General features: G+C 24.3%; 1 protein-coding gene across 1 annotated transcript; it reads left to right on the top strand.

Annotated features, from left to right (window-relative positions):
• The first annotated feature begins 1,541 nt into the window (after positions 1–1,541).
• On the top strand, positions 1,542–22,220 carry LOC145832606 (kelch-like protein 25). Its single transcript, XM_082939908.1, has 3 exons — positions 1,542–1,770; positions 1,922–3,328; positions 22,141–22,220. The coding sequence occupies exons 1-3, from the start codon at positions 1,542–1,544 to the stop codon at positions 22,218–22,220; spliced, it is 1,716 nt and encodes a 571-aa protein (XP_082796034.1).
• Positions 22,221–22,557: the final 337 nt, after the last annotated feature.

Here is a 22,557-nt window from a genome sequence, read left to right on the forward strand (position 1 = left end):
TTTTTAGATTAAAAGTAGGTAAGGACAACTAATTCTATAAAAAACAGGATTGTCAATCACTAAACTATTCATAATAACTTTTAGCTAAATGTTTTATATATATATAAATATACTTTAAACTAAAGCAATGTAAGAACTTTTTCGAAACACTATGGTTACATAGGTTTTAGTATTTTAAATATGAATTGAGACTAGTTTCCAGAATTTTGCTTAATCTGTGGCAATTATTAAGCTTAAAATACTTTTTCTCAGTTGTGTATTTTAAAACTATTTTTATTTTAGTTGTTTAAGTTGTTTTACATTTATAATAACTTTTAATTTATGGCGAACAAACTTATTTTAAATTTTTGCTAATTTAATGAACCTCAAACTGGTTTTTTACTTCAAGAAGGTTTTGAATGATATTTAATTGATTTAGTTTAATATTTTGTTTGTTTATAACCAGTTTCATTAAAAACTTCGATATTTATTGACTTTGTTTTTTTGTTTAGATTTAAAGGAATTAGTTTTTGATTCAAAGAAGTGGCTACAGTGTATATTGAGTTTTATTTTAAACTTGTATACTTAAAATATAGTAATTTCAAATTATTTAAAAAAAAATATTAGTATGTTTTTATGGTTGAAATAACTTATTTTTTAACTTTTAATTGTGTAACACGAAGGAATGACAATATTTTATAACCCTGAACTTAATGGAGTACAAAATTTAGTACATGAAATAAACAATAACAGAAATCAAAAATATACTTTTTTGTTTTAATTTAACTGGACTTTGTTCTTTCTTTTTTGTTCAACATCTATGTATAATGCAGAAATTATTAATAAAATAATGTTGAAATTATTTCATGTATGTGTTTAGTTCTTAATGAAACATTTGAGAGAATTAGGTATTGATTAGGGTAAGCGGAGATGTGTTTATTTAATTTGTAAAAAGAAATCCATATTAATGATGTAGAAATAAAATTGCATAAAGAAAGAGGACTACATGATAGAGTTGTTATATATTTAAGCTATAGTTGATATAGTTGAGGTATTCGATCAGATATATTTGATCTTTCAGTTGATATTAGTTTGATATAGTTGATGTATTTGATCAGTATATCGAATCAATATATCAGTTGTTGTATTTGATTTTTCAGTTAATATTAGTTTGATATAGTTGATATGGCTCTCAGCTTTTAGTTGATGTAGTTTGATTACATGTTTAAAGTTTAGTTAATTGTTTCTAAGCGTAAGAATGTTTTTCAAAATCAATTAAAAGTGTTTTCGTGTTTCTGCCACTGGAAGCTCTCTTAAATTAGATCTTTAGGTGCACATGATTTTGTTTGCTGTTCAATGTGCACAGATTTCAATAAGCTTGACAGTTTAGGCTATGTGTAATTAGACTAATTTCTTTTTATTGTTTAGATCAGTGGTCGTCTTGCTTATCAATATAATATTTTACCTTCAATGTTTGTTTAGATATTAAACTTGCAGTATAAAAGTTTACAAATGACTTAAAACTAACTTATTATCTACAGTAAGCTAAAATATATATATAAATGTCAACTTTTGAAAACACATTTGGCAACATTGAAGTGTCGATTGCACCTGGTGTTAAAAAAATAAAAACTACGAACTTAGAGAACCAGGAACTTTGTGAAGAGTTTCTCAGGAACTTCGATAAAAACGAAAATTCCGAAGACGAAGTTATGAAAAGTTTCAAAATAAATGCAGTTTTGTGTTTTGATGAAAGTGCATTGAAAAGTTTCTCTGATTTTTTTCGTACAGGTAAAGAGTTTTTTACTCTCTGTTAAGTTCTGTGATGGTTTTTTGTAGATTAAAAAATATACTTTTGATAGTTATTATCTCTATCAAGTTTCAATAAATAATGTTTTATTTTATTAAACTAATAAAATTAGAAATAATTTAACTTTTGTAGGGAATGCAAAGTTATCCAACGAAAATTTCTTCACACTTTACAAAGTCGCAAAACTCTTCAATTTCGCCAGTACAAAGCAACATTTGCTCGACTCGTTCAAGATCAACCTGAACATTGATAACGTTTGTTTCTACCATCAGTTTTCCAACATTGCCCAAAACAAACAAATTCAAAAGTGTACTTTCGACTTCATAACAAGGTGGTTCTGCTACTTGGCCGAGAACAAAATGCTGGACGGTTTGAGCTTTGATCTCTTTGTGAGGATCTTGTCCAGTTCAGACTTGAACATAACCTCGGAACTTGAGGTAGCAAAAGCTGTGAACAGTTGGATAGAACACGATCAAAAATCAAGAAGCAAGCTTACAATAGGCTTGGTGAAAACAATTCGTCTGCCTCTGCTCTCAAATGCTGCTTTAAACACATTGTTGGATGCTGAAACATTTTTAAAATGTGCTGAGAGTAAGAGGGTTATACTTAAGGCTATCAGCGATAAAACTATTCTGAGTCTTGACCCGAGCTCTGTGGACTGTCGAGTGAGACATTGCGCTCAGGATAATTTTGAGGTGGCACTTTGCAGCAATAAGTACCGTACCTATCACGTGTTCAAGCTCGATAAGAAGAACTACTCGTCCTTTACTGAGACCGCACGTATTGATGAAAATATATACGTGTCTTCTGTTGAGTTCGTGAACGGGATCATATATTTCTTGGGTTACGAAGATTTACTTCATAGTTTGTCAGTGTGGTCTTACTCAGTTTTGACTGGATCCTGGGAGCATGTAAGGTTTTCCGATGATTCTTTGATAAACTGCAATGATTTTTCAACTTGCAGTTTGGCGGGAAAGATTTATATTTTAGGGGGAAAATTGTTCCGTAAAGCGTCAAGAATCGTCAGGGGCCGTCATCAACGTGACCTATCAGGAATCAACTTTGTCCTTTTTGATCCCAGCACCAAAAGTTTCAAGAAGCTCAAAGACACCAAACACAAGAGGAAGGTAGCCGCGTCAACCGTATTCAACGGGAGAATTGTCACCTCAGGAGGTCGAGTTGGTACGACATCCGTTGAAGCGTACGATCACTGCGCAGGTGAATGGTCACGTGACATGCCCGACATGCTGGAGCGAAAACTTTCTCACTCCTTGGTGAGCATCGGGAGCAAAATGTACGTGATCGGTGGAGCGGAAAGCTGCGAGGTTTTTGATCTTTACAGTGGGAGGTTTGCTCTTCTTCAAGCTCCGTGGCCTAAGAGGACATTTTTCATCCCTAAGTGCGTGGTGAATGGCAGCAAGATAATAGTGGTTTCTAACAAATTTAATTATTTTCAAGTTGTTTTCAAATTCGTTGTTTTCGATTCAGACGGATCAAAATGGGAGAAGGAAATTAGTTTTAGGCAAAACGAGCTGGATAGTAATTGTTATCACTGTGTCAAATATCCGAAACTCAATATTTTTCAGGAAACTTTTTAATGTGATTTTTATTTTGTTGTATTGTAGTGCTAAATAAAGAATAACTTAAAATTTCAACTTGGTTTTATTTCCTGTAAATAAGTTGTAAAGCTTAACTGAAAAAAGTATGCAAAAGATATAATTGAAAAAAATACCTTAATAAAAATATGCAGTTTATTTATAAAGAAAATAAATATATGCAAAAAAGCTTCTAATTTTATATTTAACAAACACGTTTTTTTTTTGTTATATGTTCTTAGAAAATATCTAAAAAAGAACTGATCAAACTAGATACTTTGAAAAATATTTTAACTGAAAAAAGGCTAAAACAAAAAAAAACTAAATTTTTCAGTTAGTTACCAATTAAAGTAAATCTCACCTTTGCTTTAGAAAACCATATCGACAGACTTATTGATTCACAAGTTTAAAAAACAATGTTTCACAAAATAAGTATTTATTATAGCAGCTTTAAATGGAAAGTTTATTCAACAACGTAAGTGATAATCTCCCGAACAAAACGTTAAAAGGTATCCGTGGTGTGCGACTCGATAACATTAACTAAAAGGTTTTATTGTACACTAAGTCATTGGAACAAATAATTTTGAGTGGTTTTTTCATCGTTTCATAAGATATTAATTCAATTGCAACTTTCATTTTACAGCCATTAAAAGTAGTATCATAATTTCATTGGTTTATGTTTCTTTTTCTAAATAACATAAGGCACGATTTGAAGGGAACCGCTAATTTCCAACAAGCGATCATTTCCCACCTGGTCAAACCCGAGAACCGCTTACCGACCAAGGATAAGGGTTTGAAGCTCAAAGTTAAGATGTTTTTTGCCATCGATAATAAACAACAAACTTTATTGCACAACCAACGACAACATCATCCAAGACAAACTTAGAGCAACCAAGTGCAGTCCGGTTACCTAGTTGCCTCGGTTGCCTCGGTTGCTCGGACTGCTCGGATTGTGCTTAAAAGTTTGAGAAAATAACGCTTAGTTAGTATAAAATCTATCAAAAGTGTATAAACATTTCTAACTTTTTAATATTTACTACATCTATGGTTTTTATTTAAGCATAAGCATCATTAATAATGATAATTTAATAGCTCATGGTGTTTATAAACAACATATTATTTTTTCGTCGAAACTCACGATAGTTTACGCGATGAACTAAACAGCATAAACTAATTTTAAAAGTTCTTAATTAGCACATATTCAAATTATTTAAACATGCATATTGTAAAAATAAGATTAATTTAATACATTTAAAAAATAAGTTGTCGATTATACATTTTATATCTCATTTTACTATAATCACAAAATGATATCTTTATTAAAAGCTATTTAAAAAAATATATTAAATATAAAAAGTATTTTCTTAATAAAAATAATAAATTTTTGATAAACAATTTTTCGTGCACTCCCGTTTCATTTTAGCTCAAAAATTTTTATCTATTATTAAAACAAGATTTATGATGTTTTTTTCAAAAATTCAAACAATATTTAAGAACAATTTTATTATTGATAGACTAAAGTGTTATTGTTACTACAAGTTGGTTTGAAAATGATAAATTCATTTAAGATTTATGCTTTTGTTTTATAACTAAGCTTAATTAAACTTTTTAAGTTGTAAATAGTTTATATAAACATTAACGATTAAGCTATTACCAAGTGAATTATTTTGTGTAAATCGTTTTTGTTGGTCCAATTAAAAAACTAGTATGCATACTTTTTATACTGTTTTTTTAATACAACATGTTAAAGCAGATTTAAAGTAAAAAACTTTCTTGCACTTAATAATAAAAAAATGATTGAGTTTTTATTCTATAACACGTAAAAAACATAAAAGCTTTTTTTTTAATCGGTTGTAGACTTTATATACATACGAAACGTGTTTGCAATTAATTAATAGCACATCGATTGTCTCAGCCAATAAAATAAAAAAGAAAGTATAAAGCGCTGGATGAAAAAATTCAAACAAAATAATATTACTAAGTTGTGTACATATACATTCATGATTGTACAAATACTTTTAAAATAAATAAAAATAAAAAGCTTTATGTAAATTTTATTAAAACCTTTATATTTTGAACTAGTTTTTTATAAACGTTAACAGCCTAACATATGTGTAATAATTTAAATACTTACCTTTGAAATAACGTTGATAAAGAAAGCTACGATAACTAAACTTGCTTAAAGCGTACATCTCTATATAAGTTGTTCATCAAGGTTTTAAATGTGTTGTTTTTAAGACTCGTTACTTTTTGTAGTAAGACTACTTCTTTTCTGCTTTACATTTGTGATCAAAAAAAAGTATTTTTCTAGCGAATGTGCTAAAATACTATGAATTATTTTTAAGTATACGTACTTGAAATTTATTTCAAACTTGAAACTCTTTTAAAACTTGTTTGACAGAGTTTAAATGTAATTTTTTGACCTTAATATTTAGTATACTAAACACAAGTTATAGCATTATGTTTTGATTAAATACTTTACAATTAGAACTTTTGTATTCCTCTTATGTTTGTATAAAAACTACATGTAGTATTTTTACGCACACCCTTTGCTTTATACGTAAACATTTAACTAATACGCACCCAATTGGCTTTAAGTTGCTAGCTTACAAATACTTGAAACAATTACCTTACATCCGTTATAAAATTGGTCAAACTAACACGAATAAATAGTTATATTTTTTTTACCAAAAAAACATGTTTTTGTTATCATACTTTTGGAACAAACATTTGTTTGTTAAACTGAATTTTCTATTCCTTTGAGTTTAAAAAAAATGTATATCATGTGCTTATATTGCAAAAATATATGAAATTCTATAATTATGTTTTGATAATGATTTATAGAGTAAAAAGCAATAAACATCTTCAATTTTAAGTTTTAAATGCGAATGTTTGACAATTTTGGTTTATGAGTTTATACATCTTTAAAAGCAGATAATGTATTTAAAAATAGGTTTAATGAACAAATGAAAAGTTAAATTTATCTAAAAAACGGTTGTATTTCAATTTATCAAGTCTAATAAAAAAATGCATTTTAAAAGATAAAATTATTTTTTGCTGTAAATAAGCCAATATTAATGTTTTTAGATGTTTTTACGGTTTTGCTTTTCTATTTAATGACTAAATAATAGTAAATATTTGCAACAAAACTTTATGTTTCCGATACATCATACGTTTCTGAATTTAATTAAAGAATCGAAAAAACCATAAAAACATATGAAAATATCAATTTCAATTATTTACTAACGTGAAAACTTAATTCAACTTTTTATACAAATTTATTTTTGTAATACACACTTTCTAATGTACGTTATATTTCTTACATAAATATTTTTGAAAATTTTAAAAATTACTTGACATATGCACTTTCTATTTTTATTTGTTAATTTTTGATTTGTTACATCTAATAATCGTGTTGAAAAAATAGAGTATAAGTATCCGTGTGTATAAATTCTTTTACTTTTTTTGCTTATACTTTTTAAATTAAATTATCTTTTAACTTTAAGATTAAACCTTTATCGGAGCATTTTTATAAATATTTCTACTAGTTGTTTTAAAGTCGTAAAAAAAAATTATACATATTTTAGAAAACAAAATTGAAACTTATATAAAATGAAATATGAATTAATTCTTTAAAGAATTTATTTTACAAACTAAGTTTCGGTCAAAGACCTCGTCAGTGTAATTAGTGAATCAAATAAAGTAAAACATATATTAGTATAAAATATGATAAAAATATCTATTAGTCTCTATTTTAATAATCTTAAACAATTTTCTGAAATTTTATTAAGTTTTTATGTATTTTATGATGTATGTTTTATTTAAATGTTCTAATTTTAGCGTTTTTTCTGTTAGTTTTGTACCATTTTAGTTTCAAAATCCTTCTAAAATAATTTTTGTAAAGTGTTTTGTACCTAATAGTTTTTAGTATTTAAAACGTCTAAGAAATTCAGGGTTCGTAATAAAATTTTAATTTTAGTTTGAAAAAATTTCAACGGGACATTTACATAACTAATGTTTTTGACTGTGCCTAAGCATTCAAAATAGAAATATTTCAAAATATTTTGTTTAACATTATTTAGTACTTCCCTTTAATTAAGAATAACAGATGTACTAGTTTATTTTGTTTAAAGTCTTAAAACAGCCTAGGCCTGACTAAAATTTTGTTACTAAATTAAACTCTAAAACTTTGTTTTACCTAGCTAGATGTTACCTCAAAAAGTTCAGATAAACTAGATATGAATTAAAACCTTAATGTATGATAGAATATAAAAACGGAAATGTTGTTTAAACATTGATAAATTGATAGAACTAAAACTATAAAGTTTTAAGTTAAAATATTCGCCTAAACTTAATATGCTTAACTTGAATTTACGTTGGTTTTGCAATTCTCAAATTCATAAAGAAAAAATGTTTATAATAAAAATTTAATTACTTTTTTACTAAAAATCATATCAAAATACAACTTTTATTGTAGTTTATGTTTCAAAGACAATTAAATATTACCTTATTAGTTTTAAAACACTATGGTGGTCTAATTATTTTAAACTTATTAGTAATTTGCTTTTATCAAGTGTCAGTTATTTTAAAATTCAATTTTTAATAAGTTCTAAAAATTTTTAATTGATAATACTAAGAGATACTTTACAGTGCTTTTTTGCGAGGTTCTTTATTATTTTATTTAGTTTTAAATTTGCATGACCCACTATAACTAAATGTTGAATACAGTACAGTATAACCTTGTTAAGCAAAAACTAAAGATATTAAAACATTGTGTTATAATACAAAACAGTCCCCCAAAGTAAATATTTTAGGTGGTTTTTTAACCTTTATAACTAAAAATTATTACAATATTAATCCTCCTAATATTCAAATTGCATCTTTTTTATTTTAAAAACATAGTAAAAATTTCCATTTTTTAAAAAAATTACAATTAATGAATCTATTAAAAATTTTTAAAAAGATTGAAGTCAGGAAATTTTTTAGTTTTGAAAAGTAAAATTTCTGTTACAAAAAAAAACATCTGTTTTGTTTTTATCTAAAACTTTTATTTATTTTTATTTTCGAAATCGCAACAGTCAAAGTCTTTTAAACTATAAAAGGAATAATTTATAAAAGTTTGAGGTCTCTAGCTCAAAAATGAAGGAGAAAATAGATTTATAGTGATTTTTTAAACTTCTGAAAAATTGACCCAGAAAAGTTTGTAGTCCGTAGTAGAAACATTTTATAAAAATTACAATATCTAAAAAGTTAATAAAATTTGTTGTAATTCACATTCTTATTAATTTTTTTTCTTTTATTAATATTTGTCTAGGAAATGGTCAAGGCAAATGATAGTGTAATATACATCATTTTGCTTTAGGCCAAATCGTAAAAGATATTAAAATTATTTATAAAATAAACATCTAAGAGTTTAAATAACATGCAAACTAAGGGAAAAAATATAATAAAAAAATATTTACGATAATATAATAAAAAAACCTTTAATTTTGGAGGGACCCCATGAAATAATTCAAACCCCAAACCAATTTTTTTTTAATAAAGAAAAAGGTGTGTTCTCTAAAATAAATTAAAATATTTTTAGATAGCTTTTAAGATAAGGAAAATAATTGACATTAAAGTTTTATGTTTTTTGAAAGATTTATAAATTTGCCTATAAAATTAACTTTATGGTCGTTTTAAAAAAAATGTTTTAAGTGAAAAATTGAGTTTGAAAATTTTCTTTTTCAAGCTGCTTATGGATCAATATTTTAGAAATTTTCGTTTGAAGTTTGAAAAATCAACTTTTAAGAAATAACTTGTATAAGATAAAATGATAAAATACTTTCTATCAAAAGTAAAAGAATTTAAAGATGTAGAATATACAAACAAATATTAAGGAGACTAATTTGTTTTAAAAGTTATTGAACTTTTTTTTTATATACTTATCAATTGAACTATTTGATATTTTTCTTGATGGTGAAAAAAAATCAGTGTCATCAAGCTCTACCCCTATTTTATTCTAATTATGGAATTAATTTTATTACTTTATACAAAAAAAGATTATAAATTACTTAACCTTTTGATAACAGCTTTTAATCAGTTTTCTAAATTTTAAAAATTGATTGTAACAATTTTACTTATATTATTGAACAAGAACTTTAAAAAAAGATACTATAAGTTTAGTCATCATAAACTTTATATTTAACATATTTTTCATTATTATACTTTTTTATTTTCTGTTTATTAATTATTGATGTTGTTTTATTTCATGTTTTAGGTTGTTTCAAAGCATAAAGCTTTTTTTGTTGAGCTAAATGTTATATTCATCATAGAATAAAGAATTTTAAAGGTTTTAAAAAAGGGGGTTTTTAATTTAAACAGTAATATTTTTTTTCATAAGCTTATAGTGTAAAATCAATTTTAGTTATAATCTGATGGCTAAACGCTTACTTATTGCTACTTTCCAAAAAAGCAATTTTTTTACAAAGATTTAAGGCTTTATAGCTACTTATGGGAACTGTGGTTGCTGCTTAATAAAATCAAACAGATCAAGTTACTAACAAAAAAAAAAAACGGGTACCTACAAGAGTTAGTCAACAAAACAATTCGTTTAGGTTTAAAAATATTGGATAGAATAAATACATTAGGACCTAAAAATGTGTTGTTACTTTAAAAGTTCCATTTATTAATAAAAGCTCAGAAATGTTAAAAAACAAAATTAGACAATTTATAAAAAACACTTATTATGCAGCAAAACAATTGGTAAAGATCCAATATCGAACTTAACAATAATATTGGAATTTACCAATACAGCTACTGTTGTAAAGCAAGCTATGTTTGATTAACAACAAGACGCCTAAGGAAAAGGATAAAAGAGCTGAAATTATAGAAATACTGAAATTTTAGAGAATGTTTGCTTTGCAGATACGAAAGATGATATACCGGTTTGGACTTTAAATATATCTAAACATTCATCCATTGCAGAACATTTGGTTAAAAATTAAACATATAAAAACAGTTATAATCTAAATATATTTCAAATTATAAAAACTTGTGTTAATTTTTACAATTTTATTAAGTTAGAAGCTATTTGTATTTTGTTAAGGAAACTTGTTTTATGTGAGCAAAAAGATTTTGACTCTACTGTTTTTTAATTTTCGTAATACTATATAACTATTGTTTTTGTTTTATTTATGTTTAATTTACTGTAGATTAATTATAACGTAAGTAAATTATATGATTTTAATTATTACTAGTTGCTTTTGTTTTTTGTTAATCTCTTGGTTACTTTATGATTGCTTAATAACTTGGTTACTATATAAGCTGTTAAAATCTTATCTTTTGTTAGCTTTGTACTCTACTGAAGAGAATTGCTCGTAATTTATCTAGTTATATTGAAACTTTGGTCTCGTATGTCTTATTGTAAAATTTCTTTAACAAGAGTTATTGTAACAATTTTATAGTAACAATAATAAGTGCAATGATAACTAAGAACACGTTCAAAATCCATACGCAATCAAAATCCACCCGATCAAAATTAAAAAAAAAGACCACCTAGTCAAATTCAAAAACCGCTTACCGATCGAGCGTAAGGTTTAGGGGTATCAGTGATAGTGAAAATAAATAAGAAATAAATAAATAAAATGCAAACAATATATAAAATAAATTTGTAAATAATTAAAATTTATAAAAGAATCGGGTGGATTTTGAACGCGGGTGGATTTTGCTAGCACAGCAAGTAATTAATAAGAAAAAGTTTATTTAGTTGCTGATTATACCTACAAACAAACCAATAAAAATAGTTGATATTTTACATATTACATATTTTGTTTATTTAAAGTTTTGAAATAAAAAAATATTTCAAGCGCGCTCAAACGTTTAACTTATTTTTCGCTATAGTTTCATTTATTTTTCTAGGTTTCTCTCAATTTACTATAAAGCTTCAGAGAAAAACTACTGTAATTAGTGCTTTTTAAACTTTTCCATGCCTGGTTAGGGGTAACCTAATAGTAAAAATAAATATAAAGAAGTAAAATTCAACAGTTTAGATAAAAAATAAAAATGAAACAGTTACCGACCGAGGGTAAGGGTTTTGGGTAAAAGATATAGTAAAAAAAAAAGTAAAAACAAGCCAAAGCAAAAATTATTGTTAAAATATTTCAACTTGTGCAAAAGTGTCTTCGTGAAAATTTGACCTTTCGTTTAAAAGTTTCTTTGTGCAAAAATAACCCCTCGTGCAAAATTGACGCCATTTAAAAGTATCGTCGTGCAATAATGTCTCTTTGTGCATATTAGACTTCTACAGCTAACAAGCGTTAAGGTAGCTCGATTAGCATTTTTTACATTTTTCTAAAATGTCCAAACTTTGGATCCAAATATTTTCTTTGACTTTAAGGCTATCTAAATTTATTTTAATTCTGGAGAACGCTTCTTTTCCTTTAATTAAAAGAAAAATCAATTGGATTGGGGTTTGAGTTTTTAAGTAGAGCCCCTTAGAATTTTTTTTTTTTGGAATTCCTACTCTAGCAGACGACTTAGCCAAAATATATAATTTTTTTCCGAAAATGAAAATAATATTGATTATACTTTTCTATATTTGGAAAAATACAAAGTATCTAAAATAAAATTCAAACATGAAAATTTATTAATGAACTACAGCTTTTTTACTAAAAAAAGTTTTTTGCAAGTAACTAGGAAATCATTACAAAATTTATTAGTATGTTATAAAAAAACAATTTTTATAAAAAAATTAAAGTCTTTTAAGATCACTAGTAAACAAAAGTTTAGTCAGGCTTAGCAAAAAACTACAGCTAATAATACCTAAAAACAAAATAGTATTTATCTAAAACATGTAATATTTTTCAAAAAATAAAAGCAATTCGCTAAAAAAATAAAAAATAAAAAATATAGTTTTTAGAATTAACGAAATTTACAAATATAGCAAAACATGTTATGTAGTTCACTAATTGTATAGTAAGAAAATGTAATGCAAAAAAAAAAAAATAAAGATTTATAATTCTAAAAATTCAGTTTTTGTGGATATAAATAAAACATAATTCAAAATAAAGATAAATTTTCAAAAACGAATAAAAAAAAAAAAGTAAAATTTAGCTTTTAAGTTACAGAATAGACAAGTAAATTAAAACAGATATAATAAATCACTGTTTGTAAACTAACAAAACTAAAATTTGTCAAAAAAAAAATAAAACTTAAAACGTTATAATAAGAAGCTTAAATAAAAAACATCGAAAAACTTTTTTAAACCAAAAGAAAAAGTTTGAAGCTTAAAATTTCAAATTATTATTTAGAAAAAGTAAATGAAGCTAGTTTTCTTAGATTTATTTTTACTTTAAAATGTAGTTTTCTTTGGCTTCATTATACTTTAGATTTTTAACAACTTTTAAAAGTAAATTTAAAAACAAATTATATTTTACTAAAAATATTAGACCATGTTTTATACCATTTGAACTGCATTCTTTAGTAATAGAAACATCTTGTGTTGGTCTACTATTTTAATATTTGATCTTTTCCACCTTCGACAATTAGTTTATTGGATTTCTTTTTTAATTTTTAAAAATTCTATACGATATCACTTGTAATACTTTTCACATTTGTTTAATTAGAAAAACAAAAAATAAAAAGATCAACATTTATTTAAGTTTTCATAAAGAAAGCAAAATTGTGAAATTTCATGTCTTAAATTTTAGGTCTAAATAAATATTTTATTAGATAAAAAACTACTAAGCAAAAATTAAAAATTTATTTTCGTATTTATCAAGTTATTTAAAGTTTTATTTTAACTCAACTTTAAATTTTTTTAAATAAATTTTATATTTTAAACAGATTTCAGAAATCTTTCAATTGTAACAGTGGATTTAATAAACAACATTTTTTTTTAAGTGAAAAGAATTGTTTTTAATTTTTCATTCAAACTTGCTATTATTTGGTCTTTTATAACCATTAAAATGTTTTAACATTATCTCGTTTTTTTTTATACATAACTGCATAAAAATTAAAATAATCTAACTAAAAAAAATTGAAGTCTTAAAGACTATAAAAAAAAACAAGTAAGAAAACTAGTAGACAAGTTAGCTACAAAATTTCGTAAACTTTACAATACAAGTGGCGGATACAATCACCTTTTTTGATTTGTTTAATTTTTAAATAAATAAGAAACTACTTTTAATAAAAGTTTAATTTTTCTTAGATTTAAGTTTGTTCTTTTGTATAGTATGGTTATAACTGTAATCACTGTTTTTCTATTATTTGTTTTATCATGTTAAGAAAATAATTATAACTCTTATATTTTTGTTTTTTTTATTACTTAAAAATAGTTATAAAACTTAATATTATGTTTATTATTTTTATTTGTAATTAGTACATAATTATTTAAGTCATTACTTTATTTTTATTTTGTAAATACTACTTATTACTTTATATATGTTTTTTTTCCTAAATCATTATCATATAATAGGTTGAGCTTCATGGCTTGTTAACAAAATTTTATATTTCTATATAAAAAACATGTTATTACTGTTATACTACCACGGAACACTACTACATCTGTGCACTTTTTGAATATTAGTTCTTATTAAGTTTATCAGTTAACATATAGACTCTAAAAAATTTTGCATCAAAGACGTTACACAATGCTGTCTACACACCAGATCTGTATATATGGTATTCAAAAAATTCGTTTAAATTTTTAAATATTACATATACAAAGTTGAAAAAAATTAAGCAAGGAAATTAAGTGCTTCAAAAAGATAATAAATTTTATACTTATTTTTCTGTTCTTCTTTTTTTTTTGGAGACACGCATGCGCCAGTGTCCCTGAGTTGGACACCATTGTGTTCGTGTGAAAACACTTCTCAAGATTAAATAAAACTGTAATAAATGTAATACTCAGCAGAATAGAAAATAATACTTCTCTACTTACAAAATTAAAGACTTTAATGATGTCATTTTAGTGATGTATGGAGGCATGTTATGTTTATTATATTTCGTTTGTAATTATCTTTAAAAAATGATGATGTAGGATTTAAGTATTCATTGCGACTTAAAATACCTCTAAAAACTTAAAAGATAACTATTTTTGGAAAGATTTACAAGAACTTGCAAGAAGAGGAAATACTCTTATAGTTATTGCAATCCGACCTTGAACCCTTGTTTTTATAAAAGGTTATGATCTTAGCATTACACATGTCTTTAAGCATTATAATAGAATAGTAGTTTCACTGCTGTTCCATCCAGTTGAACATTAATAATTTTAAAATCAGTCAACCAGAAAGCAAGTTGATCTGAAACAATTTTATATTTTTAAGATTTAGCTATATAAACTACTAACAGATAATATTTCAGAGTTCAAAATTTTCCTGGTGTTGCTCTAGATTTGAAGTTAATTATTATGATAATTATTTTTTGTTATTTTAATTTAATACTGTTTACTACTTCTATAATTGATATTTGTCTTAAATCTTAATTCAATTATACACTCATGAAGTAAAATATTTTCCTGTCAGATTAAATTCTGTTGTAAAAGTTTTGACCACCTTTCAGGTTTTATTTAAAATGTGTTGTTCTTTTATTTTTGTTTATATTTGTTGATAAATACAACATACCAGGGTTGCCATTTTACCTGGAAATCTTAAAAAACCTGGAATTTGACAGTTTAGGCAAAAACAACCTGGAAAAGCCTGGAATTTAAGAAACTTTGAAAAAAACCGGAAAACTTTGAATTTTGATCAAAAAACATTGAAATTTAAATAATTTTAACATTTTCAGTAATTAAATTTCGATTTGACACAAAAAATCTACTATAAATAAGATTTTTTTGTAATCATCAAAAAAAAAAATATTAAAAACACATTATAGTAATTTTACAGTATCTTATCAATGATTCTATATACTATTTATCACAGTTTCGTGTATAGAAATTAACTTAAATCTGAAAATAAACCCAAAAATGTTGTACTTTTAAAAACCTGGAAGAAATTTGAAAAACCAAGAAAAAATCTTGTAAAAAGGAGTGGCAACCCTGACATACTCATTCATTTGTCCTGCCTAGTTTTATAAAGAGTAGCCTTAAGTAATAAAATAATTATCATTAAGGTCAATAGCAGTGGCGTCGCGTGGTATTTTTTTTAGGTGGTGCAGAATTTAAAAAATATCAATTATTTTAATAAAAATATGTTTTTACTGTCAAGTTTGAAAACAACTGAACTTTTGCTACACCTGAAGATAAGCTTTGCTTTTAAGGGCATAGGGGGGATGAAACAATTTGATCTTATTTTATGTAGTTTTTACTAAGCTACAAGATGCTTTTTACAGATTTAAAAAATTCAGTATATGTTTTAAGATATAGCCGGTCAAAGTCAAAGGCAACAAAAGGTTCATAATGGGAGGCACAAACTAAAACAGTGTTTAAAAAAATGTTTTACCCCCCCCCTTTATGCCCTTAACATCTACTTTAGAATTATTTTATTAAAATTACTTTATACAGTTTTAATTTAACTACAAGTCATCTTTTATCAATATAAAAAATTCTTAAAATTTTTGAGATATGGTAATTCACAGTCAGAGGTACAAATGAATCCTTATTTTTATAATATAAACTCAAACAACAAATAAATAAAATCACTAAAATCATATCTTTTTTTTATAAGTTGGCCTCAAAATCTTTAGATGTTTCTTTTATAAAACAAAAAAAATTGCTAAATTAGATATTTAGAACACCAAGAAAAAAAAAATATAACAAAAGTTTGTTTTTTGTATATATAAAAATATATATTGATACTTAAAAATTGAAAACTTCTCTACAACAAAAGCATAAAGTTTAAAAAAAATTAGGATGAAAAAGTTTAATTAAAAATTGTTTTAAAAATGATGGAGAATATAGGTTTTCAGTAAAATTGTATTTTTTGCTGTTTTGGTTTGCTCCTTGTTAATAAACCATTGTACTCTCTGGCTTTGACTGGTTGTAACTAAAAGTTTAATTGGAAATTTCAAGTTTATTAAAGAGTAACTATTAGCTTTCTGAAAAAGTTAAAATAAGAACAACATGTAAAAAAGTGCCTATACACCCTCCCCCCTTACTCCTCACTAATTTGCACATTTATTTTTACAAACATAAACATTTTTATTAATCTTTTTCTAATTTTAATGTTTTTTGTTAGAGGTTTAAAACTCAATAGTTTTTTAAGGGTATCTTTTCTTTATTTAATATTTATTTGTTTTTCATTTTGATGACAGTATTTTTCTCAGGAGCTCAACTTTTTTAAGTTTAGTGTGAGGCTGTTGATCTTTTCAAGAATTTTAAAGATAATTTATAAATATGTAACCATTATAGAAGTAAAAGTTTGGTTAGTTAGTTTTCGTGTGGCCATAGGGGTAAAACACTTATTTTTAAATTTTAAATAACCTTGTTATTTTCAGAGTAAAAATTAAAACTGCTTTAGTCAGCCTGAACATTTTTCTAATTTGGTCTGTTTTAATTTATCTTGGGTCATCTTGAGTTTTTAACAATTTTAAGTTATCCTGATTATGAGGTAAGGCAATCATGTTTCAACAATTTTATCTAAAATTTTTGCTTTGTTTATGAAAAAATTAAACCAAAAATTATATAAAGTAGAGGTAGACTAAATTTTCCTAAAATGTTAAACTACTCTAAGTAATCAAAGTTTCTAAATAAAGGCTATTTACTTTATTTAAATATGTGATTGTTTTAATAATACTATTTTTTATTTAATATAAATCTAAAATATTTTTCTGTAACAGTGAACTAGAAGTTTATAATAAACTTCTTAATTCTTTTTTCAGAACTTGAATTTTAATATTTATTTTATTAACTTTATGATAACCATAATCAGTTATAGTTAAGTTTATGTATGCAGATTAAAATAAAAAATCAAATTTTTAAGACTTTGGTGATTTAGGCTTTTTATCTTTTTTTCAAAATATGCAATTTATGACAAATCTTTTAATAGAAGTGATCTGTTAAATTTGAAAAATTATGTGGGTACATAAACTCAAGTTTAATCCTTTGCAGTAGCTTGCTTTGTTTTTATTTTATGTTTACAATAGCTTGTAGATGATACTTAAGCAAGTCCTGTTTTAGGGAATTTTCAACTTAGCTTACTTACCGCTTTTGCAGTAATTCTTGAAGAAATTTTGCTTTTTTGAGTTCATTTGCGGCAGTCAGCTAAGAGTTTGAGGCAGTGAAGTGGGCAAAATGGTCGTTTTCTAAATTGAAGTTTTAAAAGAGATTTCGTTCAAAAAAATAACGAAAACGGGATAGATACTTATTTTTATCTTAGAAAATTTCAAGGTGGTGCAGTTGCGGCAGTGCAACACCCCACGCGACGCCCCTGGTCAATGGTGTTATTATTGATTATGGTTTATAACTTTGCTTGTAAATGTGTAATAACCAAACTGTTATTTGTTTAAGTAACCTTCTCCCTTAGTTAAATCAATTAAATTGTTTTGTAAAAGTTTAAAATTTAGTATTCATTCAAACCTTTCAATACTGATTTTAAGATCAATGTTTGTTTTGTTATTTCATTTAAAATACTTATACATGCATTTGTTAACTCAGTTGTACTTGAACTTATTAAATTGTACAAATTACTATTTATAGGTTTTGTTAAACTAACATTTCTATTTTATTGGTTACAAAAGGACCAAGACTTTTCTAAGTTTGAATTTGAACTGATATTTTTAAATTAAAATTTAAATATATATTTATTTAAATCCACAATTACATTAGAAATATCTCTGAAATCTTTTTTAAAAATCTTTATTTAAACCAAGAAAATTTAAAGTTATATGAAGTTGAAACAGCTTTCAAGAAACTTTTAAGAAACAGCTTTTAGTTTTTACCAAGTAGTTTTTTACCTAAAAATATATTTATTTATGTCATAAACTTCAAAATTGTTATTAATAAAAGATTGCCTTCAAAAACCAGTTTGTAATATTAAATAACTGTTGTTAAAGTTTTTAAATAATTTGATTTTAAAATTAAAGAAAAGTTAATTTTTTTTTTTTATTCTAAAAATGCTGACCTTTAAAATATACTTTTTACACTTGTTTTATATCAAAAACTTTTAGAAAACTTGTTATATCTCAGGCGTGTCAACTATTTAAGATTCACATAATACTTAAGATAACTCAGGACATATTGAAGTATTCGAAAATGTATTATGATTAAGTACAGCTCAAGAAAACTCAGGACATTTTTGTTTTATATAAAATATCAGGAGAGATTTAATATGTTTTAAAAACTTCAGGACAGTTTATTTTTTTATAGATCTTGAATGAGAACTATTTTAATTTAGGTAGCAGTTTTTGTTATTTTATGACCAAATTTATCAAAAAAAATATTTTTTTTGTTTAAAAGTAAACATTTTTCTTTTTAGAATTTTAAACTTTATTGTGACTTAGGACACTTTGAGGCAGTTAGGACGGATTTTTATTTCTCTAGGACACTTTTTATTGTCTTAAAGAATGTCAACCATGATAATTTCAATTTAAATTGATGTTTTGTTTTTAAAAAGTCTATTGTAGTTTTCAAAAATTTAAACACTCATTTATATAAGTTATCTTTTAGAATTTAGATTGAGAAAATATGAAAAGTATTATACGTGATATTGTGTAGAACATGCAAAATTAAAAACAAAAGTCTAGTAAGCTAATTGTTAAAAATTAAAAAGGTCAAGTTTAAATTAAAAAGCAAACCAACACAAGCTCTAATTATTAATAAAGCATGTTGTTCAAATGGTATCAGAGTTTTTTTTGTTATTTTTAGTAATAAAAAAACTTATATAAAAACTTTTTCTTACAGATTGTTATAAATCTGTAGTGTAAAAAAAAAACTACATATGAAAAATTAAAAAAATCTAATAAAACTAGTTTTACTACTTTTTCTAAAAAACAACTTAAACTTTTCAACTTTAAACTTTTTCATTTGGTTTAAATAAATGTTTTGATGTTTTTTAAATAGAGCTTCTTATTATCACCTCATAATTATTTTAAGTTTTTAAATAAGTTTTAGTGTTGTCAGTTTACAAACAGTAATCTATTATATCTATATTAGTTTACTTGTTTATTTTATGAATTAAGATCTAAGTTTTACTTTCAATTTTTACTCGCTATAAAAATCTATCTTTATTTTAAATAATGTTTTTTTTTATTACAACGAATGTTTAGTTTTTTTAATAATAAGATGTTTTATAAGTTTTTTTACACCTATTAACTTCTTAGTTTGCCATAAGTAAACTGTATAAGAGATTTTGCAATTATTATTTATTATTTTTATTAAAAGCAAATTCTAGCTCTAACTATGTCTTTTATTTATTTTTTGTAATGAAATATATTTTAAATTTTTGATTAATTTTACGTCTTTATATAAGTATTTTTTGTAAGGAATTATTACCTGTAGTTTATGTTACAATTTTTTTTCTAAGCCTAACTAAGTGTTTTTTTTTTGCTTTTTATCTTAAAAATATAAAATTGTTTTATATAAAAATATTTTTCAATAGATATTAATGACTTTAGTAAAGTTTTCCTAGTTACTTGTAAATCATTTAATTTTAGTACTAAAGTTGTTGTTCATTAATAAATATTTAACTTTTAGATTTATGTTAGATGGTAAATATTTATTCTAGCAAAGAAAACAATAATAAAAATAAAATTAAAATAAATTGGCTACAATTGTTTAAAAAGTTCTAAATGTATAAGTTTTTTTTTGAACTGTAAGTTTGACGTTTGCAAATAGTAAAGTTATTTTAATTGCAGTATTTAAAATAAGGTTTTTGAGATTTAACACATGTTCAAAATTGGATATTTTTTTGAATTAATTAAATTTTGACCTCCCCTTAACAAACATACCACGCTACCCCACTTGGTTCACATAGGCATAACAGTAGAGTAATATATTACTATAATTAGTTTATTAAATTTATTTTTTATTATGTTCTAATAATGTTTTTTAAATTATTAACTAGTTTTTTTAAGGAATTTACAAATTAAGATTAAAAAAAAAAAAAAATTGATACTCATTATTTTTATAAAATTTGAAAAGTTTTGAGCCATCTTTGAAATTGTTTTTTTTTATTGGGATCTACTTAAATGTTTACCACTTTAATAAGTTTAAAATTTAATTTAATTTTTAATATTTTTTTGTTGGAATATAGTGGTGATTTTTTTGCCTAGCTATGTTTAAAAACTATGTTAAAATAATATAAGTCATTTTAGATTGTTCCAGAATGAACTTAAAAGTTTTCTTATAAATAGTGATAATTGTTACTCGTATAATTATTTTTGTTTAAGGAGTTAATAGTTTTTGTCATTTAACACCCAACATTTTTTTTTTTCAAAAATTTATTTGTTTGGTTTTAATAATAGTGATTAAGTCTAGACAGAAGCATTTTCTATCTGGTTTGTATTTAGATTGTTATTTAAGATTACTGTTTTAATTAAGTTCTGATTACTTAAAAAACTTTTTACTTATTAGATTTTCTTTAGCATGCCAATGTAAAAAAAAACGTTTTAGATGTATTTAATTAAACAAAATATTAAGTAATTAAATAGTAACCTGAGATTACTGTTTCATGCAAACTTATGTTACAAATATCTTCATCAAATCAAAAAAATCTTCTTTTTGTTTTGTTTGCAATATTGTTTGCTTTTTATTATTACAATTATAGACTTGGACAAGTAAATAAAATATAAACAAAGTGCTTTTCGAAAAAGAAAAAAGTTTGTTGTTCTTGTTAGTATTTTAGTCACTACTCATTACTATTGTTTTTTTTTTTTCGTATTAAGTGCTTAAATGTTGCAGTAATTATCTTTATACTTTCATTTAAAAAACTTTGATTCAGTTATTGTATATTCACTTATTTAATATTATTATGAACTATACAGCAGTTCTATTATCTATTCAAAAGTGAAATTATTTATACTGTTCAAGCTTTCAAGCAATATTAAAAAAAAAAAATAAGAATTGCAGTTTTAGCACCAAATACTGATAAAATTTAACTTTAAAATATTTCAGCTTCTTACATTTTTCCCCTCTTTAAAGAAGTTTTAACTTGTCATTCAAGTTATTCATTATAAGCATGTACGAGAGCTTTTTCTATCTTTCAATGAACAATAGATGTTGAAATTTTTGCTAAATAAATATTCTTAAAAAATTTTTTAGAGAATTTCGAGTCGAGATATTTTTATAAAATGTAAGAGCTTTAAAGCTTTTTTTTCAAAGTTGTTTTTTTTTTATTGTTACCTTTTTAAATGTTTTATAATTTAATAAGTTTTAAACTTAATTTAAAATTTTGTATATATTATAATTATTTTTGTACTTAAATCTTATTTTGATTATACAATTTTTAAGTAAATTATTGATAGATTTACTTCTAGTGTAAACATTTTGACCACATCTAAATTTGTTTCTAAAAGTTAAGTTATGTATATTTTTGTTAGTATTTGTAATTGTTCTCTAATAAAACATACTCATTTAACAATAGTTATATTAATATTGTTATAAGGTTAAGTTATCATTCAAATCTAAAAACATTAAATTTTAAGATTAATGTTTGTTTTATTTTTTTACTTAAAATACTGTTACTCGCACTTATTATTTCAACTAAACTAAAAACAAATGACTTGTACCAATTACAATTTATAAGATTTCTTTAACTACCATTTTCGTTTCAGACTATTTACATTATTTAAAAAAAATTCATTTAACTATAAACGAAAAATGGAAAGTTATGATTCTAGTACTGGTAGAAAAAGACCGCGAAGAAGCTGTGTTGAAGAAGCGAGAAAAATTAAAAAAAGAAAAGCCAAAGAACAGCTAGACAACTACATCTCCTTGTTTCAAAAAATTATTTTCTCACATTTCGTTTATGTTCAATCTTCTTAGACATATTAAAAATGACCCAAATAATCTTTCTTTTAAACGTAAGTACGATGAAGTGATGTCAGAACTTTATTCCTTTTGTGCCCAATGGAAGAATTTGATTGAACTGACTTCGATTCAATTCGTTTCTTTAAATGAAGTAAAGAGCAGCATTGTTAATTTTAACTATGAGAAGCCGAAAGAATTTGTTGGTAAAGAAAGCATGAAAAAGGTAAATGAAGAGGTTGAAAATTTTGATTATGAGAACGACGAAGAAAGGAAAATGAAAGGAATTT

The sequence above is a fragment of the Thalia democratica genome, chromosome 3, assembly GCF_965202585.1.
Source record: "Thalia democratica chromosome 3, ktThaDemo2.hap1.1, whole genome shotgun sequence".
Classification (NCBI taxonomy): Eukaryota; Metazoa; Chordata; class Thaliacea; order Salpida; family Salpidae; genus Thalia; species Thalia democratica.